The 21,616-nt window shown below is 45.2% G+C and overlaps 1 protein-coding gene across 1 annotated transcript in view; it reads left to right on the top strand.

The window, feature by feature from the left end:
* The first annotated feature begins 6,486 nt into the window (after window positions 1-6,486).
* LOC132831478 (proline-rich protein 12-like) overlaps window positions 6,487-21,616 on the top strand; it is an 84,485-nt gene continuing 69,355 nt past the window's right edge. Inside the window, exons 1-2 of the mRNA XM_060849641.1 lie at window positions 6,487-6,518; window positions 6,610-6,857. Of these exons, the coding sequence (XP_060705624.1) occupies window positions 6,763-6,857 (95 nt within the window). The 5' untranslated portion in view covers window positions 6,487-6,518; window positions 6,610-6,762. The remainder of the gene's footprint in view (window positions 6,519-6,609; window positions 6,858-21,616) is intronic.

Below are 21,616 nucleotides of genomic sequence, written 5' to 3'. Positions count from 1 at the left end.
GGATGAAGGTGTTAGGTCAGGGAGAAGAGGGTGGAGTGGATAGGTGGAAAAGGAGATAGGCAGGTAGGACAAATCATGGGGACAGTGCTGAGCTGGAAGTTTGGAACTAGGGTGAGGTGGGGGAAGGGGAAATGAGGAAACTGTTGAAGCCCACATTGATGCCCTGGGGTTGAAGTGTTCCGAGGCGGAAGATGAGGTGTTCTTCCTCCAGGCGTCTGGTGGTGAGGGAGCAGCGTTGGAGACGACCCAGGACCTCCATGTCCTCGGCAGAGTGGGAGGTGGAGTTGAACTGTTGGGCCACGGGGCGGTGTGGTTGATTGGTGCGGGTGTCCCGGAGATGTTCCCTTAAGCGCTGTGGTAGGAGGCGCCCAGTCTCCCCAATGTAGAGGAGACCGCATCGGGAGCAATGGATACAATAAATGATATTAGTGGATGTGCAGGTAGAACTTTGATGGATGTGGAAGGCTCCTTTAGAGCCTTGGATAGAGGTGAGGGAGGAGGTGTGGGCGCAGGTTTTACATCCTTAATCCATATCCTGTTCCTGCCTTATCTCCATAACAGTTGATTCCACTATCCTTGAGAGCTCTATCCAACTCTTTCTTAAATGAATCCAGAGACTGGGCCTCCACTGCCCGCTGGGGCAGAGCATTCCACACAGCCACCACTCTCTGGGTGAAGAAGTTTCTCCTCATCTCTGTTCTAAATAGTCTACCCTGTATTTTTAAGCTGTGTCCTCTGGTTCGGCACTCCCCCATCAGCGGAAACATGTTTCCTGCTGCCAGAGGGTCCAATCCTTTAATAATCTTATATGTCTCAATCAGATCCCCTCTCAGTCTTCTAAACTCAAGGGTATACAAGCCCAGTCGCTCCAGTCTTTCAGCGTAAGGTAGTCCTGCCATTCCAGGAATTGATCTCGTGAATCTACGCTGCACTCCCTCAATAGCCAGAATGTCTTTCCTCAAATTTGGAGACCAGAACTGCACACAGTACCCAAGGTGTGGTCTCACCAGGGCCCTGTACAGCTGCAGAAGAACCTCTTTGCTTCTATACTCAATACCTCTGGTTATGAAGGCCAGCATGCTATTAGCCTTCTTCATTACCTGCTGTACCTGCATGCTTACCTTCATTGACTGGTGTACAAAAACTAGTGTTGTTATAGTGTCACAGTCTGTGCACATTACAGTCTGGAGCTATGGGATATGATGGGATAGGCTTCATTGTTCTCTCCATTGTATTCCTGACCAGGAATCTCTCTTGCTCTTCCCACCTGAGTACAGTAGAGGGATTTGCAGCGTGCAACTTAACCTGAATGGCCAGCTTGAGAACGTGCCTTTCTTGGCCAGCATGTTTGCGAATGGGACTTGAATCCAGATCCTCTGGTTTATAGTGAGGACCTCTGGACCATAAGTGCAAGACTGTGTTTTTAAAAACTAACCTACCATACCTATTAGTGACTTGTCCCCCCAATTGCATAGAAAATGGGTGAGCAGGAAAAGGAGCTTTGTGACTGGATGCTCAATCCCTCTTCCATTTTCCCCCTACAATCATATGATATCCTTGGAAACCCAAACTTCCCTTAGACAAACTGACACTGGTAATTAGGTGGGAAAAATCCAGAAAACTGTTTGGGATATTGCAGGCTTTTCAATAAAGATCTTACCTTTCTAACATGATTTCTACCTCTGTCAGTATCCAGTTCATCTGCTCCTGGAAAGCTGTCCTATCTAATGTATTTGTCAGAGACTAAGCTTGCCAACCGTAGAATAATTTGACTTCTCAAAGCTGATGTTCTGCTACCTCCACATGGAGACTGTGGGACTAGCTGTGCCTGATCCAAACATACAAAATGCTGGAGAAACTCAGCAGGTCTGGCAGTATCTGTGCAGAGAAAATCAAAGGCTCTGAAGAAGAGTCATGTCATTAACTCTATTTCTCTCTACAGACATTGCCAGACCTGCTGGGTTTCTCCAATATTTTCTATGCCTGGTTTAGATCTCTAGCATCTTTTTGCTTTTATTATATGTGTGCCTGATTGCTGGTGGGGTAAACCAGTGTCTCCTACAGCGAATTGGGAGAATTGCACATTGTCTAGCAGATAAATGCAGGGATCTGAGATCTGCAGATAGCTGTTGTGCTCCATACCCAGTCTGTATCAAATTGGCTGATCTCGGTCACGTTGGGATGTCATGCTTAACTTAGCTTTAGGATGAGGGAAGGTTATTCCGCCAGTCTTGGTTTAATTTTAAGGACGCTAGGAGGAATAAAAGTCGGTTACCTTTTTGTATTCTGACCACGATCCATCAACATCAAGTTGTGTTTGCCTCCAAACTCTTGTTCTTGGCCCACACCAGAGATTGTCTGCTCTGGATCTACCGAAATTCCCTGAAACCATACCTCCGCAATAGTCAACATGAGGATGGCCGACAATTTTTAATCAAACCTGCCCTTCGCATCAGGTACATGTATGGTCCATCGAAGGTAATTCAATAAAACCAGGACTCCAGCTGACACTGTGGGCATCTCCCTTCTGTGAAATAAGCTAAACTTATCCATTACATCTTCTAGTGCAATGTTAGTGTCCTGACCTCTGAGCCAGCAGACCTGGGTTCAAGCCTCAGAGGTGTATAATGACAGGCCTGAGGTTGATTAGAAATTATCTATGGAAAGGAATTGACTGGGTCTGCAGAAATATGGAAACAAAAATTTGAGCAAGGTTATTCTGCAAACTAGGTCTCCGTACAAAACAGAACCACTTTACCTTGTGCTAGTTATTATGTTGGCATTTGACATACTTTATACAGTTCTGTAAGAGCTCTGTAATAAAATGGCTTTAACTTCACATCTTTTGTTTAATAAATTTCAATTTAAAAAGTCATTTTTTTTTCCCAGTGCAAGGATCATCATGGATTATCCCCAGTTTTCCCAAGTCAGTCTGTCAGTTACTCTTAATTATTCTTCTCTCATCAGTCTGGATTTGCCTTAGGTATTGAGTACAGTTAACGGTTTCAACTGGGTTTGGTAGCCATCCTGACTCAGAAAAGCATGGTTTCAATCCCCACACCAGAGGCTTGAGCCATAAAGTATGAAGGAATGCTTTCTATGTGGTACTGAGGGAGTGCTGCATTTCTGGAGGTCATGTTTGACAGATTCCCAAACCTGCTCTAATATTGTTTGAAGAACAAAGACTGTTCTTTTCGTCATGGGCCAGCAATTGTCCCATTAGTTACCTGGTCATTGATTAATTTCTGTTTGTGTGTAAACAGGCTGCACTTGCCCACTTGAGGAGGGAAGAAAATCCATTGATTACAAACACTTTGAGACCTTCTGTGGTCTGGCTATAACATGAATGTAACTTAGCAAGTTTTGAGAAGATTTGTAGCTCAGGTTGAGGTTCTGGATGTAGGTTTGATTAGATTAGATTACTTACTTGTTTGCTTGCTAAGCTGGAAGGTTCATCTCCCGACGTTTCATCACCCTACTGGGTAACATCTTCAGCGGACCTCTGAGTAAAGCACTGTTGATGATTCCTGCTTTATCAGTAATTATCAACAGTGCTTCAGCCAGAAACCCGCTGACGATGTTACCTAGTATGATGATGAAATGTCTGGAAATGAACCTTCCAGCTCAGCGAGCAAACCTACATCTATGAAAGTAAACTATACATGGTGGAGGATCGGGTGGGTCAAGAACTACCCAGCCTGTTCAGCAAGGGTAGGCTGTGTCATTGTAACGTCACCAGGTTAATTCACTGGGGAATTGGGTTTAAATTTCATCATGACTGCTGATAAAATTTGAATTCAGTAAAAAGCTGGTCTAATGATGACCATTGTCATTTGTGGGGAGGAAAACAACATCATCTGATTCGCATGTGGCATTCTCGGAAGGTGGATCCGCCTGATCTGTGACTCCAGACCTACAGCAATGTAACTGACACTTAACTGTCCTCAATAACCGGGGAGAGGCAATACCTAGTGACCTCGGTGACAGCCACATACCATAAATGAAGAAAGTAAAGCCTGGGTCACACTCGTAGAATCATACAATCGCTACAGTGTGGAAGCAAGCCATTCGGCCCAGCGGTTCCACGTATCTGAGAAACGTCCTACCCAGCCCCACATGATCTCTGCAACTATGCATTTCCTATGGCTAATACACCTAGCCTGAACACTCTGGGCAGTTTAGCATGGTCAATTGACCTAGTCCTTCTTTAGACTGTGGGAGCTAACTCTGGAGTTTACAGGGATAGGGTGGGTCTGGTTGGATATGTGGGCCTAATGGGCTGAATGGCCTGCTTCCACGCTGTAGTGATTATATGATTCTAGAGTGTGACCCAGGCTTTTATTTTCTTTGTTTATGGTATTTATTGCCTCTCCCCAATTGCTGAGGACAGTTAAGCATCAGTTACATTGCTGTAAGCTTGGAGTCACATGTCTGTCACCTGGAGGAAACCCACCCAGACACTGGGAGAATTTGCAAACTCCTGGCTACGCAGTCAGAACTGGACATTTCCCAAGCCCACACAATCTCATCACAGTGTATCCTCCAGCTAACACAACAAAGGCTGCCACACTGTCCCCAGTCAAACACCTCCAGCACAGGGACAGTGGAGGGTTAGATACAGCATAAAACTCCCTCTCCTCTTTTAAACTGAAAGTAAGTACACCTTTGTCTACTCTTTTAATCTGAAAGTAAAGCTTCTGCTCTTGTGAGCTGAAAGTGAAGCTCTCTATATTGTGCCATCAAACACTTTCAGGGCAGGTACAGCATGGGGCTAGATACAGAGTAAAGTTTTTTGAACTGAAAGTAAAACTCTCCTGACACTGTACACTTCAAACGTTCCCAAGAAGGGATAATATGGTCTAAAGAAGAGAGTAAAGCCTCCTTTTACTCTTTTAGATAGAAAGTAAAAGCCCCTCAATGTTCTCTCCGTCAAACACTCCCAGGTCAGATACAGGGAATTAAATACAGGGTATTCTCTCTACTCTTTTATACTAAAGTTGAACTGAAACTAAAGTTTTCTCCACACTGTTCCCATCAAATGCTGCTAAGACAGGTATAATATTAGGTTAGACACCGAGTAAAGCTACTTCCAGTCTTATCAAGTGAAATTAAAGCTCCCTCTGCACTGTCCTCATCAAACATTCCCAGGACAGGCATGGCATGGAGTTAGATTTAGAGTGAAGCTACCTCTACACTGTCCAGATCAAACACTGGGTTAAGAGTAATGCTTTCTCGACCCTGTCTCTAACAAACACTCTCAGGATAGGTACAGCACACAGATCAAATCCAGAGTAAAGCTAAAAATGTAGCCCCATATAGTTCTGGTCACTCTGCTATAGGAAGGATGTTATTTAATTGGAGATTTACCAGGATGTTGCTGGGACTGGAGGATCCGAGTTATAAAGATAGACTCTTGACTCTTGTCATTGGTGTACAGGAAGCTGAGAGGTGACTTTATAGAGATTTATAAATCATGAGGGGCATAGATAAAGTGAATAGCAAAGGTTTTTCCCTAGGGTGGGTGAGTTCAAAAGTAGGGGACATATTTTTAATGTGAGAGGAGGAAGATTTGAAATGAACTTGAGGTGCAACTTTTACACAGGTATGGTTCATGTGGGATGAACTGCCAGAGGAAGTAGTAGATGCAAGTACACTTACAAAATTTAAAAGACATTTGGGTGGGTTTAGGAATGAGTTAGAGGGAAATGGGCCAAACACAAGCAGGTGGGATTGGTTTAATTTGGGAAACTTGGTCAGCACGGATGGATTGGATCAAAGGGACTGTTTCTGTGCTCTATGATTATGACCCAACAATGTGTTTAACATTTTACTTAACCGCTTGCTTCAGTATTCTGAGGTTGTTCTGCTACATGGAAATGAGGAAGGGGGTCAGATGTGCAAACCTATTTCACATAGGCCCTGTTTGTCCACAGGGCAGATGGGGGACTGGTGGTCACTGCTGTGCTGATCCTCTGCTCCTCACAGATGAGTCTGTCAAAATGACCCTGACATAATGGATGCCAGACACCAGGTATCCCATGCCATCAGGTTGAGAAACTGAATACAGCAGAACACAGTGAGCACTTTGTCTGTGTATTTTAACATTAGAATCTGTCTCCATTCTATAATGCTTGAAATTTGTAATCGTTTCTGGACGATCAGATAGAATGGTTATTAAAAAGCACAACCTTTGGATTTGGTTTCAAATCCCATTTATCCCTCTTCTGATTTGAAAGACTATTTTTCTTTTGTTTCTTTGTCAACTTTTGACATGAATGCATGCATCTAAGAATCTTAGATTTGTGTTTCCATTCTGCTCTGTGTGTTTCCCAGTGAGATTCTGGGTGAATTTTTTTGTGTCTGTCTGTCTGTCCCCTTTTACTGGTTTGAGAGCTCTGAGGATTATATGATCCTCCCACCCACCCCCCTCCTCCCTCTTTCTCTCTGAAATGTATTCTGGGTATTGAGATCAGAGACAGGCAGAGAGAGAGAGAGAGAGCCTGAAAGATGGCCGAACCGTGAGTCCTCTTTTACAAGAAGTCTTTATATATACACATAAAAATATACACACACATTGCATGTTTTTTCTCCCCTGTGAACTGAAAGCAGATTAAGAAACCAACTCCACCAAAAATATAACAGCATCAGATCCAATCAGTCAGAAAGTGCAATCCAGGACTGTCTCGAAGGCTTGCAAGAAAAAAACCCGGGTTCCAACAATTTAAAAAGAGCCGAGAAAAACAACAACTTAAACTGAATTTAATGGATAGAAATTATCCCACTTCTGGATTTGGAGATCCCCTAGGTGCTGGACAAGGATGGAGCTACGACAGATCACCGTCAGGAGTGAAAGCCAGGTAAAAAAAAATAGCCTCCGTTTAATTTCCACCCCCACCTTCTCTCCCACCCCCCTCCCCAATATAAAGCCGGTGTATCTGAGCCTCTATAGGGAGTCGGAGGGAGTTACTCCTCTCTGCTGCACTTTCATTCGCAACTCGTCGGTTGCAAATATCGGCTACAATTTAGCAAAGTTAGCGAGCGATACAAAAGCGTTTCCTGCTTTTAAATGTAAAACGCAGTGTATATACACACACACACACACACGCACAAAGAGTCGAATTAAGGGCCTTTTTTAAATATGTAACCAGAAAAAAAATCATACATGCTGGAAGAGAGTTCAATAAGGGAGGGGGAAAAAACGAAGGGAATTGCAACAAATGTTCGATACAATGTCGCGCCAGAGAGCGAGTGGAAACTGATCAAAGCCAGCAGAGAAATTGACGCGAAACGCGATCGGGAAAGAATGGGATGTTATTGATAATAGAGCTCGGGGGCCCAGCTTTCCTCTCTCAGCCTTTCCCTCTTCCACATTTCCCCTCCCGTGAGCGTCCCGTGTTGAAAATGCAACGATTCCAACCCCCTCCCTCCACACACACATCCTCTCGTGTGCGTGTTTTGTTGCAAAAAAAATGAATGTAGACATTTCTTTTGCCCTTCTCCACGACTAGGCCCCGTTGCAATCTCTGTGCTTGCAATGTGAAAGTCCAACCAGCCCACTTTCCCTCCCGCCCGCTTTTCAAAGGCTGCATTTGGAAGTGTACTTTACGCCGTTAACATTTTAGGAGGGGGATTGGGGGAAAGAATAAATGAACACAAGTTGCAAAATTAAACATTGCAACCTTGCTGGTGCATTATTTAATAAAAAGAACCTGATGGGCCAGCATTGATATCCGAAGATAAAAGTGGGGGAGCTGCATTATTTGTAAATCTGAATTGCTGCCTTTGTTGACGTTAACCCCACCCCCTTATGTTTGGGGGGGGGGGGTGGAGGGGATTCGGGCAGAGGAAGATCCCACATTATTCCTGTAAGTTTTTGGGATAGGTGATATATTTCAGAAGGGGGCCTTGTATTTTTTTTTGTCTCTCTAAGAAAGCCAGGTCAGGTGTGTACAAAGTTCGATTCTGTATCTGTGCTGAGTTCGATGAGTTCAACTCGGGTTGTGAATTGACCCGAGGACCGTGATGGGAAGGGGTTGGTGTGGGTGACAAGGTGGCGAATATCAGGTGGGAATTGTGTTCTTAATCACTTGGGAAGTGCCCCCACAGGGCAGTCAGATGAGGGCTGAGAAACACCAACATTGATACTTCCTAAGCCGAATATCAGTGACCACCCTCTGGTGTGAACGGGCAAGGATATCATTGTGTTTGAAGCAGTTCAGAGAAGGTTCCCTTTTTTTGAGTTATCCTCTGAACAAGGTTGGACTGGGCCTGTGTTCAATTGAAGGTGAGGAGAATGAGAGGCCATCGTGTTGAAACCAGTTCAATCTTGAGGGAGCTGGACTGGGTGGATGCTGCGAAGATGTTTCCCCTTCTGAAGGAGACGAGAATGAGGGTTTTGAAAACGAGATGTCTCACTTTTGGGACGGAGCTGAGGAGAATCTTTTTTCACCCTGAGGGGGTATTGGTCTGTGGAATTTTCATGGGTATTGAGTAATAGTGGGGGTGGGTCATGGAGCCAGGACATGGACTGCAGTAACCAGACGAAGGCAGCTCAGCACCACCACCTCAAGGGCAATTAGGGGACAGGCAACAAAGACCAGCAATGCCCATGTCTGAATAAAAAAAAGGCAGGTTGACATGTGGATCAGCCGTGATCCACCTGAATTATGGATGTGGCTCAAGGAGCTGATTGGCCTGTAGGTTCACTCGACCGATCCCTGGGATGTGGGGTGAGTGGGTAATGTTATACTCACTGGAGTTTTGAGGAAAGACTGGCAATTCCATTGAAATGTAGAAGATTCTGACAGGAAAGGTGTAGACAATAGAATACCTGCAGTGTGGGAGCAGGCCATTTGGCCCCAAGATTCCTGATGAAGGACTCCTGCCTGAAACATCGATTTTCCTAGCTCCTTGGATGCTGCCTGACCTGCTGTGCTTTTCCAGCACCACTCTAATCTTGACATTTGGCCCATCAGGTCCACACTGGCCCTCCGAAGATGATCCCACCCAGAACCACTTCCCTACCCTATCCCTGCATTTCCATGGCTAACTCATCTAGCCTGCACATCTCTGGACACTGTGGCCAATTTAGCCTGGCCAATCCACTGACCTGCACATCTTTGGATTGTGGGAGGAAACCGGAGCACCCGGAGAAAGCCCACGCAGACACGGAGAGAATGTGCAAACTCCACACAGAAAAACACCCAAGGGTGAAATCTAACCCCAGTGTCTGACGCTGTGAGGCAGCAGTGCTAACACTGAGACACTGTGCTGCCCAAGGAGAGAATGTTACCCCTTGTGGTGGAGTCTGGAACAGGGGTAGCAGGGGGAGAATACAGTTTAAAATGAGGGGTCTCCCATCAAAGACAGAGGCATGGTGGGTTTTTTTCTCTTTCAGTCTGTGGAATTTTCTTCCCAAGATAGCACTGGGGGCTGGGTCTTCGAATGTATTCAAGGCTGAATTAGATGGATTGATTGACAAGGGAATTCAAGGTCATGTGGGGTTAGATTTGGAGAGTTGGGAGGGGTGTCAAAGATCAAGTTAGAAAGTGGATTTGAAGCCACACTCAGGTCAATGGAGGATCTGGCTTGGGGCCTTCTCCAGCTCCTATATGTTTCTAACAGAATTCCAATGAGACTCTGTCTTTGGGTGGGATTCTCTTCTCTATGTGCTGTCCCCTCTTTGAATCACTGCCATTTGGTGATGGGGGGGTGGGGAAGGGGAGGTTGAGTAGATTGGAGTTGAAGATTATGAGCTATTGGTACTGAAACTAACCACAACATTTACTATCTGAAACAGACAATGGGGAGTCAAGGTACTACACTCAATAAGGTTCCTACGAAGGTTTTGTGAGTAAATTTCTCTTGACAGCCCATGTAATGCCGTGAGCGTTCAGTTAAGATTGAGGGTAGAGATGATTTCACCTTGTTTGAGTAGTTTTGATTTGGGAAGAGTATTGGAAGCAGATTCAATGTAAGTTGCAAAAGGGAAGTAGATAAATATTTGAACCAGAAAAACTTGCAGAGCTCTGGGGGAAGTATAAGGGAGTAGGACTGAGAGCCATCACAGGCAGAATGGTCACCTCCTACATTTGAATATCTGATTATTAGGGGTTGGTTAGCTCAATTGACTGCTTTGCGCTGCAGAGTGACACCCACAGCATGGATTCAATTCCTGCACTGGCTGAGGTTACCATCAAGGTCCATCCATCTCAATCTGCGGGTTAACCCAGCAGCGGCCATCTTTCTCTAATGAGAGAGAGAGCAGTCTCTGGACTACGGCGAGATCACTTACATAATTCAACTTGTCAGTGTCTTTTTTCTAATCAACCTGCTTAGACATGTTATTACACACCCCTGGAGCAGATGGGACTTGAACCTGGACATTTTGGCTCAGAACTGGGGACAGTAACACTACCGCTGCACCATAGGAGTCTTCAGTCGACTCTCCCTTTTAAAAGTAGACATGGCCTTAATTAGTCATTTTCTGAAATTGCCTGTTTCAGAAATATCTGTAAATGTTCCATGTTCAGGAAACCATCGACCTTTCACCAAGTTTTAGACTGTTTTGGTGCAGTTAGGTTGCATGCAGAGTAAGGCACGGGGTACCAGCCAACTGCTGTTCAGTGATAGAGGGACCCAGGACATCTGGGTTCTACGACAGCACCTCCTGGGCTGTGACTCTCACTGCTTAGAAGGATAGAGGACAGCTGGGGGACATAGCCATGCCATCATATGCAAGCTTCCTTCTAATTCTGAGCACCTTGTGACCAAGATGACTCTCATCAGAAATGGTGGAGAATGGGCAATGTATAAAATCCCCTCAACTCAAGTTGTTTGCAGTTGAATGTTCTCTATCCAAATGGATGGTGTGTATAATGCTCCATAATTACCCACATCATCCTCAATAAGTAATAGAATCATGGAGTCATACAGCACAGAAACAGGTCCTTTGGCTTAAACTGAACTTGTCCCATTTGCCTGTGTTTGGCCCATATCCTTTCCCATGTACCTATCCAAATGTCTTTTAAATATTTTGCCAGTGATTTCTGTTTTGTAGGGGACACTGGGATGAGACATATTTTCTCAGTAGACTTTGTAGCCCCCAACCCCACCCCAGTATTATTGCAGAGGGAGCACTATCTTGGAGGAAGGCTGTTTTTTTGGATGAGATGGATAAAAATTGTGAATTGATCAGAAGAGTATCACGCAATCCAAAGATGTGCAGGTTAAGTGAATTGGCCATGCTAAATTGCCCGTAGCGTTCAGGGATGTGTATGTTAGGTCCATTAGTCAGGGGTAAATGTAAAGTAATAGGGTAGGGAAATAGGTGTGGGTGGATTACTGTTCAGAGGGTTGGTGTGAACGTGTTGGGTCGAACTGTCGGGATTCTATGGTTCTATGGGAAAGGAAAACCCTAAGACATCAAACTAAACCAGCTCCCCCAATCTGAGCAATTGTAGGTTCTAAATGATGAGAGCAGGTCTGGATGCATTAATTATAAACAGTAGCTTAAACAAAGTGCTAATGAATTCAAACAGAGGGCTGAAAGATATTTTAGATTTGCAATGCAGCTGAAACATATCACTTGGAATTCCCATGACACGTGGTGCAAGTTGTGCATCTTAGGAGACCGTGTGTGTAGCGGATATCGCTAAATGCTCAGTTCAAGCTCAGGATTTCTGAACCTGAAAGCTAACGACAGTGGAGAATCAGTGAGGATGGGAGTTTCCTCGGTCACACTTTATAATAGAATAGTAATCTCAGAGCTCGTGTATCACAAACCAGCCTATTAGTTAACTGAGCTAGCAGGAGTTGGTGAAGAAATTAAGAAGTGAGATCTTGAGGAATGCAACCTCCGAATTACAGGCTACACGTTAATGTTGTTGGTGATCATTTCGTTCAGAAAGACTCAAATGTTACTTATTTATGGTTAAAGGATCTGAAGGAAGTTGATAATAGTTAATGTAATGAGTTCAGACCTGGAATGATTTTACTGAGCCTTCTTTAAAAAAAAATAATTTGTGGAATGTGGCTAGGACAGCATTAATTGCCAATCTCTAGTTGCCCTGGAAGAAGGTGGTGGTGAGTTCCTTTCATGAACCACTGCAGTCCTTAGGGTGGAAGGTAAAACTGCTGTTGTCTTACCAGACCCACAGGGTTGCTCTTTCATTAGAGAGAGAAACAACTGGTGGTTTAACCAGCGAGTTAACATTGCCTCAGGCAAGGGAAGAGGTTGAGAAGGTGGGACCTTCATGGTGACCTCAACTGGTGCAGGAATTGAACCCATGCTGTTGATGTTACTATGCATTACAAACCATCCAGCTAACTTAGGGGTGTAGGGAAAGACATGGAAATTTTGGAGAGGAACATGCAGTTGGAATTGTTCCCCTACATCTGTCACCCTTGTCCTCCAAAGTTCAGAAGGCTTGGTGAGTTACTGCTGCGCATCTTGCAGATGCTACACACTGCAAACACTGTGCCTCAATGGTGAAGAGAGTGAATGTTGAAGGTGGTGGATCGGGTGCCAATCAAATGGACAGCTTGTTCTGGGTACTGTGTTGTTAGAGCTGCACCTATCTATGCAAGTAGGGAATATTTCATCACATTCCTAACTTAACATCTTACAGATAGTGGACAGGCAGTGAGCAGTGCTGCAGAATTCCTAGACTCTGACTGTTCTTATAACCACAATATTGATATGGCTTGGTCCAGGTTAGGTTTTGGTCAATGCTAACTCCTAGAATTAGCATGACATGTTAATTGTCACTTAAAATCCCAAGCCTAATGCTGTCCAGGTATTGCTGCACATAGACACAGACTGCTTCAGTTTCTGAGGAATTTGGAATGGTGCTGAACATTGCACAATCATCCCCATTTCTGACCTTATGATCAGGGGGAGATCATTGAAGTAATTGAAGATGGTTGGGCCTAGAATGCCCGAAACATCGATTCTCCTGCTGCTCGGATGCTGCTGGACTTGCTGTGCTTTCCCAGCAACACACTCTGATCTCTAGCGTCTGCAGTCCTCACTTTGTCCTAGGACACTATCCTGAGGAAACCCTGCAGGGACTCTTTAGGCCAAAATACTTGATTTCCAGTAACCACAGCCACACTGGGTATGATTCCAACGAGTGGAGAGTTGTCTCCCTGATTCCAATTGACTTACTTTTACTAGGGCTGCTTGATACCACAATCTGTCAAATGCAACCTTGATATCCAGGGCAGTCACTCTTCACCTCTGGAATCATAATTAAACCAATGAGGTCAGGAACTGAGTGGCTCTGACAGAATCCTAGTTGGTAGCACGTTGATGACCCTTCCATCATTTCACTAATGATGGAGTGTTGTGCAATTCTCCCTATAGGTGGGATGTGTTATCACTGGAGAGGGTGCAGAGGAGATTTACCAGGATGTTACTTGGGCTGGAGAGTTTCAGTTATGAGGAGAGATTGGACAAACTAGGTATTGTTCTCATTGAGTAGAGGAGATTGAGATGTATAAAATTATAAGGAGTGCAGATAGGAAGGAACTTTTCTCACTGATGACGGATTCAATGACCAGGGACATAGATTTAAGGTAAGGGGTAAAAGGTATAGAGGGCTTGTGAGGAAAACATTTTTCACCCAGAAGGTGGTGGGAATTTGGAACAACCCTCTGACAGGATCATAGAGGCAGAAACCACCATAACTTGAAGAACTATTCAGATAAGCACTTGAAGTGCTAAGGCATACAAGGTATGGGACAAGTGCTGGAAAATGAGATTGGCATAGTCAGTTGGTTGATTTTGAATGGCGCAGATGTGATGGGCTGAAGGGCCTTTTTCTGTGCTGTAGATCTCTATGACTCTGAGGAGACTGATGGGGTTGTCATTGGCCGGGTTGGATTTGTCCTTGCTGTCCATGCACAGGACATACCTGGGAAATCTTCCACATTGCACATGTCAGAGTTGTAGCTGCGTAGGAACAGCTTGGCTAGAGGCACAGCAAGCTCGGGAGTGCAGGTCTTCAGTATTACAGCCAGAGTGATGCCAGGGCCCATAGGCCTTTGCAGCATCCAACTGTTTCTTGATAACACGTGGAGTATTTTGAATCTCTTGAAAACTGGTATCTGTGATGCTGGGGACCTCAGGAGGAGATCAAGATGGATTATCCATTCAGCACTGTTGCTTGAGGTTTGTTGCAAATGGTTCCAACCTTGTATTTTGGACTGATGTGTTGTGCTACTTCATCATTGAGGATAGGAATATTCAGGGAACATCCTTCTCCATGTTAGTTGTTTAATTGTTCACCACCAGTGGATGTGGCTGGGCTGCAGGGTCTAGATCTGATCCATTGCTTGTGCATTAACCCTGTCTACAGCAGATCCTTTCTTGGGGGAAAAAAAAAGTTGGGATGTGGGCAATGCTGCCATTAGCTTAGTCCCTAGTTCTCTTTGAGAAGATTGTGACGAATTGCTGTAGTCTGTGCCAGCAAAGGTCTTGTTAAAATTGTAACTTCATAATTGGAACGACAGCAAAACACTTCCAAATCAGGATGGTGTGAGATTTGGAATTAGCGTTGTTTCACCAGGAGCCTTTGGTGAGTTACTGCAGTGCGTTTGCAGATGGTGCACACTGTAGTGCAGCAAGTGAACTTGGCTGTTGGTGGATGGGGTGCCAGTCAAGTGGGGGACTGCAATATCCTGTACAATGTCGAGCATTTTGGAAGTTAGTGGAGATCGTGCCTGAAATAATTCCACAGAGGCCAGTATCCCCATCACCAAGTCACCTTCAGAGTGAACAGAACCTTTGATGCTCCTGTTGATATCTGTCAGCCAGGGCTTCCTGATTTAGACCAGGTTAACAGCCCCACTCAGGGAACTCTGTGAGGTTCACCCAGCTGCCCTCATTACAATCACTAAATCCTTCCCCTGATGGGTTTGTGGACTTAGGCCAGTTCTGTTTTTTGTAGCTCCTACTGGGGTGTTTTATCACCAGGTCAGGTTTTTCCAACACTGCCTCTGGTACAGGCGGCAGGTAACACACACTAGCTTGCTTCTTGTGCCCGGAATGTCTCGGAAGAAATTAATTCTCTTCTTCAGGAGGCAAAGGTGTCGAGGTGGCGACACCCTCTATGGCCATCTCCACATTCCAAGGTAGCTTCAGAACTGGATGGAGAGGGAGATCCCACAGGTTCGGGAACAGTCAGACTGATGAGGAGCCAGGCACGTTTTTGCCCTGTACTGTTTGCAGCTTTCAGACGGTCCACGTGCTTGTTCAGGACTGTTACACATACCCGAACTTTATACATGACTGGACCTGACCTTGTGTCGACAATGCCTCTTACCCCAGCAGGGCCATTCTTGTGGTTCCTACACCAAGCTTCACTTCCTGAAGTAAACTGTCTCTCTCGCTTAGTGGAGCCTTGTGTCCGGCATTGATGTTCCTGATATCATTTCACCTACACCCCCCCCCCCCCCCCCCCCCCCCCCCCCCCGCCCACCCCACCCCCCCCCAGTTCCAGGAAGATCTGCTTTAACCTGGTTCAGAGCTTCTCCACATTAACAACTCTGCTGGCACTATCCTTGTAGTTGCTTGATGGGTGGTCAAACAGGAACCGGGACAGTTTGATATCTAGTGAAGCTGTAGGCTGTTCCTTTAAGACTGCCTTCAAAGGTTGGACTGCCCTTTCTGCCAGACCATAGGATGATGGATGGTATGGAGCTGTCCTTATGTGTCAGATACCATTCAACCGTAGGAAACAACTCAAATTCCCTGCTGGTACACAATGTGACCAAAACCTCTGAGAGTCCATGTATTGCGAAAGATGCGCACAGTTTTTCTATCATTGTCCCTGTGTTTGATGAATGAACTCTATACATGTCCAGCCATTCTGAGTGGGCGTCCACAACAACTCAAAACTTTTGAGCCCATGAAAGGACCTGCACAATCGTTGTGTCACTAAGGCCAGGGTTTACATGGCCATTCCCATCAATGAGGAGCAGCTGCTTGTGGTAACGTTTGTCCTTGTTAGCACTCTGGGCACTGTCCCATCAACATAGCCATGTCTGCATCCAATCCTGGCCATCAGACATAACCTCTCACCGACATCTTCACTGTAGAAACCTCTGGATGACCCTGGGGTATCTGATAGTGACCTGTGCTCGGGTCAATCACTCTCGCTCCCCATAATAATATGCCATCCTCCACTGTGATGTGGTTTCTCCGGGTCCAGAAGGGTTTCAGTTCTGGCTGTGACAGGCCCTTGGTTTCCCTCATCACCACCAGCCGTTTCAGTTTTGCCAGGACTGGACTTTTCTGCATCCAAAGTCTGATATTGTCACCTGTGACTGGAAGTGTGTCCAGAAACTTTAAAGCCAGTATAGACTCTTCCAGTGGTGGTACCATCAGTGGCGCATCTGCGGGGAGAGGCAGTTCAATGCATCCGCATTCGCTACTTGGCCTCCCAGACAGTGTTCCAACTTGTAATTATACACACTTAGATTTGGTGCTCTCTGCTGAATTCAACCTAAAGCTATGGGTGGCACTGCCTTGTCCCCTTTCAGTTGACCTAGCAAGGTTTGTGGTTCGTTATTATTACAAATTGACGCCCGTAAAGGTATTGGTCGAACTTCCTGATTCCAAATATAACAGTCAAACCTTCCTTCTCTATCTGGGCTTATTTACACTCTCTATTAGCCAATGTCCTGGATGCATATGCTATTGGGCATTCCTCTCCATTGGGCAACCTATGAACTAATACTATCCTGATGCCGTACGGAGAGACATCGCATGTCAGTAACAGGTCTCACTTGGAACCATAGTGTGTCAACACTTTTGAGGATGATTGCTGTTTCTTCACTTCCCTGAAAGCTATGGTTTGGCTCTGTGGCCATTTCCAAGGCTGACCCTTCATTAAGAGTTGAAGCAAAGGTGGCAGGATGGAGGCCAGGTTATGTATGAATTTTCCATAGTAATTCACCAGCCCAAGGAAAGAACTAAGCTCCGGTACAGATGTGGAAGCCAGGGACAACTTTGAACGACTTCACATTATCATACAACAGGTGTAACCTGGTTTTGTCAATCCTGTAGCCCAGGTATGTCATTTGGAGTGCCTAAAAAACACCTTCCCTTCTAAGATATATTGTCCACCTGGGATGTACATCGAAGGACTATGTCCGACTTCTCTAAGTGATCGTTATTGGCCCTCCTGATAAGTAACATGTCATCCAGATAAAGAGCAACTTGGGATAGACCTTGTAAAATGTTATCCATCGCCCACTGAAAAATTACCCAGGCTGATGATGTCCTAAATGGCTTGAATATTGGGACAAACTCTTGTGAGTGTTAATTCTGGAATACGTCTGGGAATCCTCATCGAGCTGCAATTGCAGGTACGCCTGGCTCATGTCCGGCTTCGGGAAGGACAGTCCTCCCTGCCAGCTTTGCAGGGAGGGATTGAGGTACTTCTCCAGCTGCAAAGTGCGGTTTACCGTATGTTTAAAATCCCCGCAAAGGCGAAACCACCTGTCGGGATTCACAATGGGTATGACGAGTGCTGCCCATTCCACAAACTGGACTGGTTTGATGATTCCTTTGCTTTCCAGCCTTCCAATTTCTCCCTCTACTTTTGTTCATGAAGGAAATGGCATTGGGCGGGCCTTGCAGAATTGTGGAATCGCTTCCTGGTCAACACACTAGGTGGCCTTGGCTCCTTTTAATCGTCCATAGTCATTCCTGAAAAGCCTCCGGATGTTTAATCAGGGCTTCACTCAGGCAGCCATTTCTAATTGAAAAATACTGAGTCAATCTAGGTGAACCTTTCGCAACCAATTTCATCCCATTAAGCTTGGGCCTGAACCTTTTACTACAATCAGTGGGAACTGAACCAGCTGCTTCTCATAAGAGACCAGATCTGAAGTTGTCCCCTTAACCTGTGAAGATTCCTTAGTGTAGCTTATTGGTCTAGCTGAGGTCTTATGCAAACTTAAGGGTTGGAATTCAGAGCAAATTTTGTTAAAGACTGGTTCTGCAATCACTGAAATAGCTGGAGATGGAGGTGGGGCTTTCCATGGGTGTACACTCTCCTACATACCAACCTATGAGTTCTCTTATTCCATTTAGGTCTCGTGGGATTCTTTTATTGTCTCAAGTCAACTACAATGGCTTGCTGGCCTTGATCCTGCGGAAACTTTTAACCATTTGACCGAGGCTTGGCTTTGTTTTGGAGTTCTGCTGTGGGCTCTCCGAGAGTCCCTCTATTCGTGATATTGCCTGGTTGAGGCTATGCAATTGTCTTTACTCAAGTAGTGTTCCCTGAGCTCAGTCAGAAGAGCGAAGATGTCCACTTCCAATTGAACACCTTGGAACTCATATGCTGCACTTGCTGCATTTTCCAGTGATAATGCCAGTTATAGTGCCTGTGTGAAGTCCAGTTGGACTTCAGCTAGTAGGTGGTTTTGCATGGTTATATCACTAATCCCACATACCGAATGGGCTCTCAGCATCTTATTAAGGGTCAAACCAAAGTTATATGCCTCTTCCAGTCATCTTAACCTCGTCAAAAATCCCGGTATGGATTCCCCAGTTGTTGAATTGCCGAGTAAAACTGATTGCATCTCAGAATTAAAGGAAGCTTGGGGTTGTAATATTCCTTACCTAAGTCTGTCAACTCTTCAAAAGTTTTAGTAACGGGTGCCTCAGGGGAAGTTAATCTTCTAGTAACAGAAAAAACTGCAGGTCCACAAGCTGTCAGGAGAATTACTTGTTGCTTTTCATCTGCTCAGTCTTCGACAGCAAGATCAAACTTCCCAAATAATTGCATAATGCCAGAAGTGCTCATCCCAACTCAAAGATGACAGTTGCGAGCAAATTTCTTCAGGAGCATTCTTTTCTCTCATTACCATCTCACTGCATTGCCATCACATTCCTGTCAAGAATTACTTGTTTCACCAGAGGCTGAGTAATGGATGAAAGAATCATAGAATTCCTACAGTGTGGAGGCAGGCCATTCAGCCCATTGAGTCCACAATGATCCTCTGAATCCCACCCAGACCCACTTAGCCTGTACATCCCAGGGCACTGTGGGCAATTTAGCATGGTCAATCCACCTCAACAGTTTTGGAAAAAGTGAGGACTGCAGATGCTGGAGATCAGAGCTGAAAATGTGTTGCTGGAAAAGCGCAGCAGGTCAGGCAGCATCCAAGGAGCAGGAGAATCGACATTTCGGGCATGAGCCCTTCTTCAGAAAGGGCTCATGCCCGAAACGACGCGATTCTCCTGCTCCTTGGATGCTGCCTAACCTGCTGCGCTTTTCCAGCAACACATTTTCAACACATATTTGGAGTCAGTTAATACTAAGTGTTGAGATTCTTGACCTCTTCAAGTCATTGTATTCTCATGGCTGCTCCAGTTGCACCAGGGCATCAGTATTGTCTTACTGCATCTGGGCATGGAGTGTTTCACTGGGAATGGTGCTGAACTCCCAAGCACATGTTCCACTTCTGACCTTATGAAAGAGGAGCAGCTAAGATGGTAGGGCCCAGGGGTTAAGGTGACTGACAATCCAACAACCAGAGTCCTCTTCCTTTTTGGATACGTAGGATTCCAGCAAGTGGAAATATTTTCCTTTGACTCCCACTCACTTCAGGTTTATCACAGAGGGCTCCTTGATGTCAAACTCGGTTGAATGCTGCCTTGATGTCAAAGGCAGTCACTTTCACTTCATCTTAAATAAATCCAGAAGCAAAGTTATTTTGTTACTCATTTGAAGGACATGGATGTCACTGGCTGGGCCAGCATTTATTGCCCATCCCAACTTGCCCTTGAACAGGTGATGGTGAGCTGCCATCTTGAACCACTGCAGTCTGCCTGCTGTGGGCAGACCCACAATGCCCTTGGGGGTGAATTCCAGGATTTTGACCCAGAGATAGTGAAGGAACTACGATATATTTCCAAGTCAGAATGGTGAGTAGCTTGGAGGGGAACTTGCAGGGGTTGGCGTTTCCATGTTTCCACTGCCCCTGTCTTTCTAGATGGAAGTGGTCGTGGGTTTGGAAGGTGCAGTCTGAGGATCTTTGGCGAATTTCTGCAGTGCAGTTTGTAAATGGTACACAGTGACTCTGGCTGAACCCAAGCGGAGCAACAGTGTATTGGTTCTTGTTGTGTAGGTGTTGCTTGATGACAGCTTCACTTTGTTAATCAGGAGTAGACCAACAGGGCAGTAACTGGTCAGGTTGGATTTGCCCTGTTTGTTTTTTTGTTGACAGAACACACCTGAGCAATCTTCTGCTTCATGGGGTGGCTGTGAGTGGGATAGTGGCCCTTCATCAGCTTGATTCAGGATCTGGAAAATCTTGGGATGTAGAGCTGGAACTGGGATATTATTGGCAACTGTAACCTTTGCTGTACCCAAAGTATCAGATTGACTGAAAACTGGCACCTACAGTGGCAGAGACCTCAGGGAGAGGTTGTGAGGAGCACCACTTAGCATTTAGAGTCATAGAGATTTACAGCATGGAACCAGACCTTTTCCATCCAATTCATCCAGCCAACCTAATATCCTAAAGTGATCTAGGCCCATTTGCCAGCCTTTGGCCCATTATCCCTCTAAACCCTTCTTATTCATTTACTCATCCAGACGTCTTTTAAATGTTGTAATTGTACCAGCCTCCATCACTTCCTCTGGCAGCTCATTCCATACATGCATCACCCTCTGCATGAAAAAGTTACCTCTCAGGTTACTTTTAAATCTTGCCCCTCTCACCATAAATCTATGCCCTCTAGTTTGGATTCCCCTAACCTAGGAAAAAACCTTGGCTATTCACCCTATCCATGATTTTATGAACCTCTGTAAGGTCACCTCTAAGCCTTCGATGTTCCAGAGAAAACAGCCCAAGCCTATTCAGCCTCTCCCCATAGCTTCAACTGACGAAGGAGCCGTGCTCCGAAGCTTGTGATTTCAAGTAATCTTGTTGGACTATTACTTGGTGTCATGTGAATTTTGACTTTGTCCACCCCAGTCCAACACCAGCACCTCCACATCATCATTGCTGGAAGTAGATTTACTCTCCAAATCTGTGAATTAATCTCCACTAGCTTTGAACTTGTGCCCCTGATTTGCTAGAATCTTTGGATCAAGAGTCCATTGACATTGCCATGTCTCCACAGCAAGTTAGCGGCTACTTAAGAGGTAGGTTAAAGTTCAACCACATTGACCTGGAACTGGAGTGGCATCAAGTCCCAGAGTGGGTGAAACTGGCACGTTTCCTTCCTTTAAAAGACATTAATTAACCAGATGGCTTTTGATAACAATCCTGGCAGCTTTGTGGTCATTTTAACCTCTGCCAACTGTTTTTAAAAATAAGCTGAATTGAAATTTTCAAATACTGAACTTTGAGCTGGATTATGACTGCAGTAACACAACTGTGACGTGCGTCTGCATACGTTATTTCTGTCAGATTGCGGGCTGTTCAGAGTGAGTCCCTATTTGGTTTCGGTTGCTTTTATAACTAATATTCCATTAATTTAGCTACTTGTCTACACTTCTTGAACAACCTCCCTGTGATGGAGGTTACCACGGGTCAGAGGTTAGGACTTGTGGATGAGAGATGGAAGCAGCAACAAGACAAAAAGCTG

This window comes from Hemiscyllium ocellatum, chromosome 33 (assembly GCF_020745735.1).
Source record: "Hemiscyllium ocellatum isolate sHemOce1 chromosome 33, sHemOce1.pat.X.cur, whole genome shotgun sequence".
NCBI lineage: Eukaryota > Metazoa > Chordata > Chondrichthyes > Orectolobiformes > Hemiscylliidae > Hemiscyllium > Hemiscyllium ocellatum.
The sequence above is the reverse complement of the archived record's forward strand: the minus strand, read 5'-3'. Positions and strand labels throughout refer to the sequence as shown.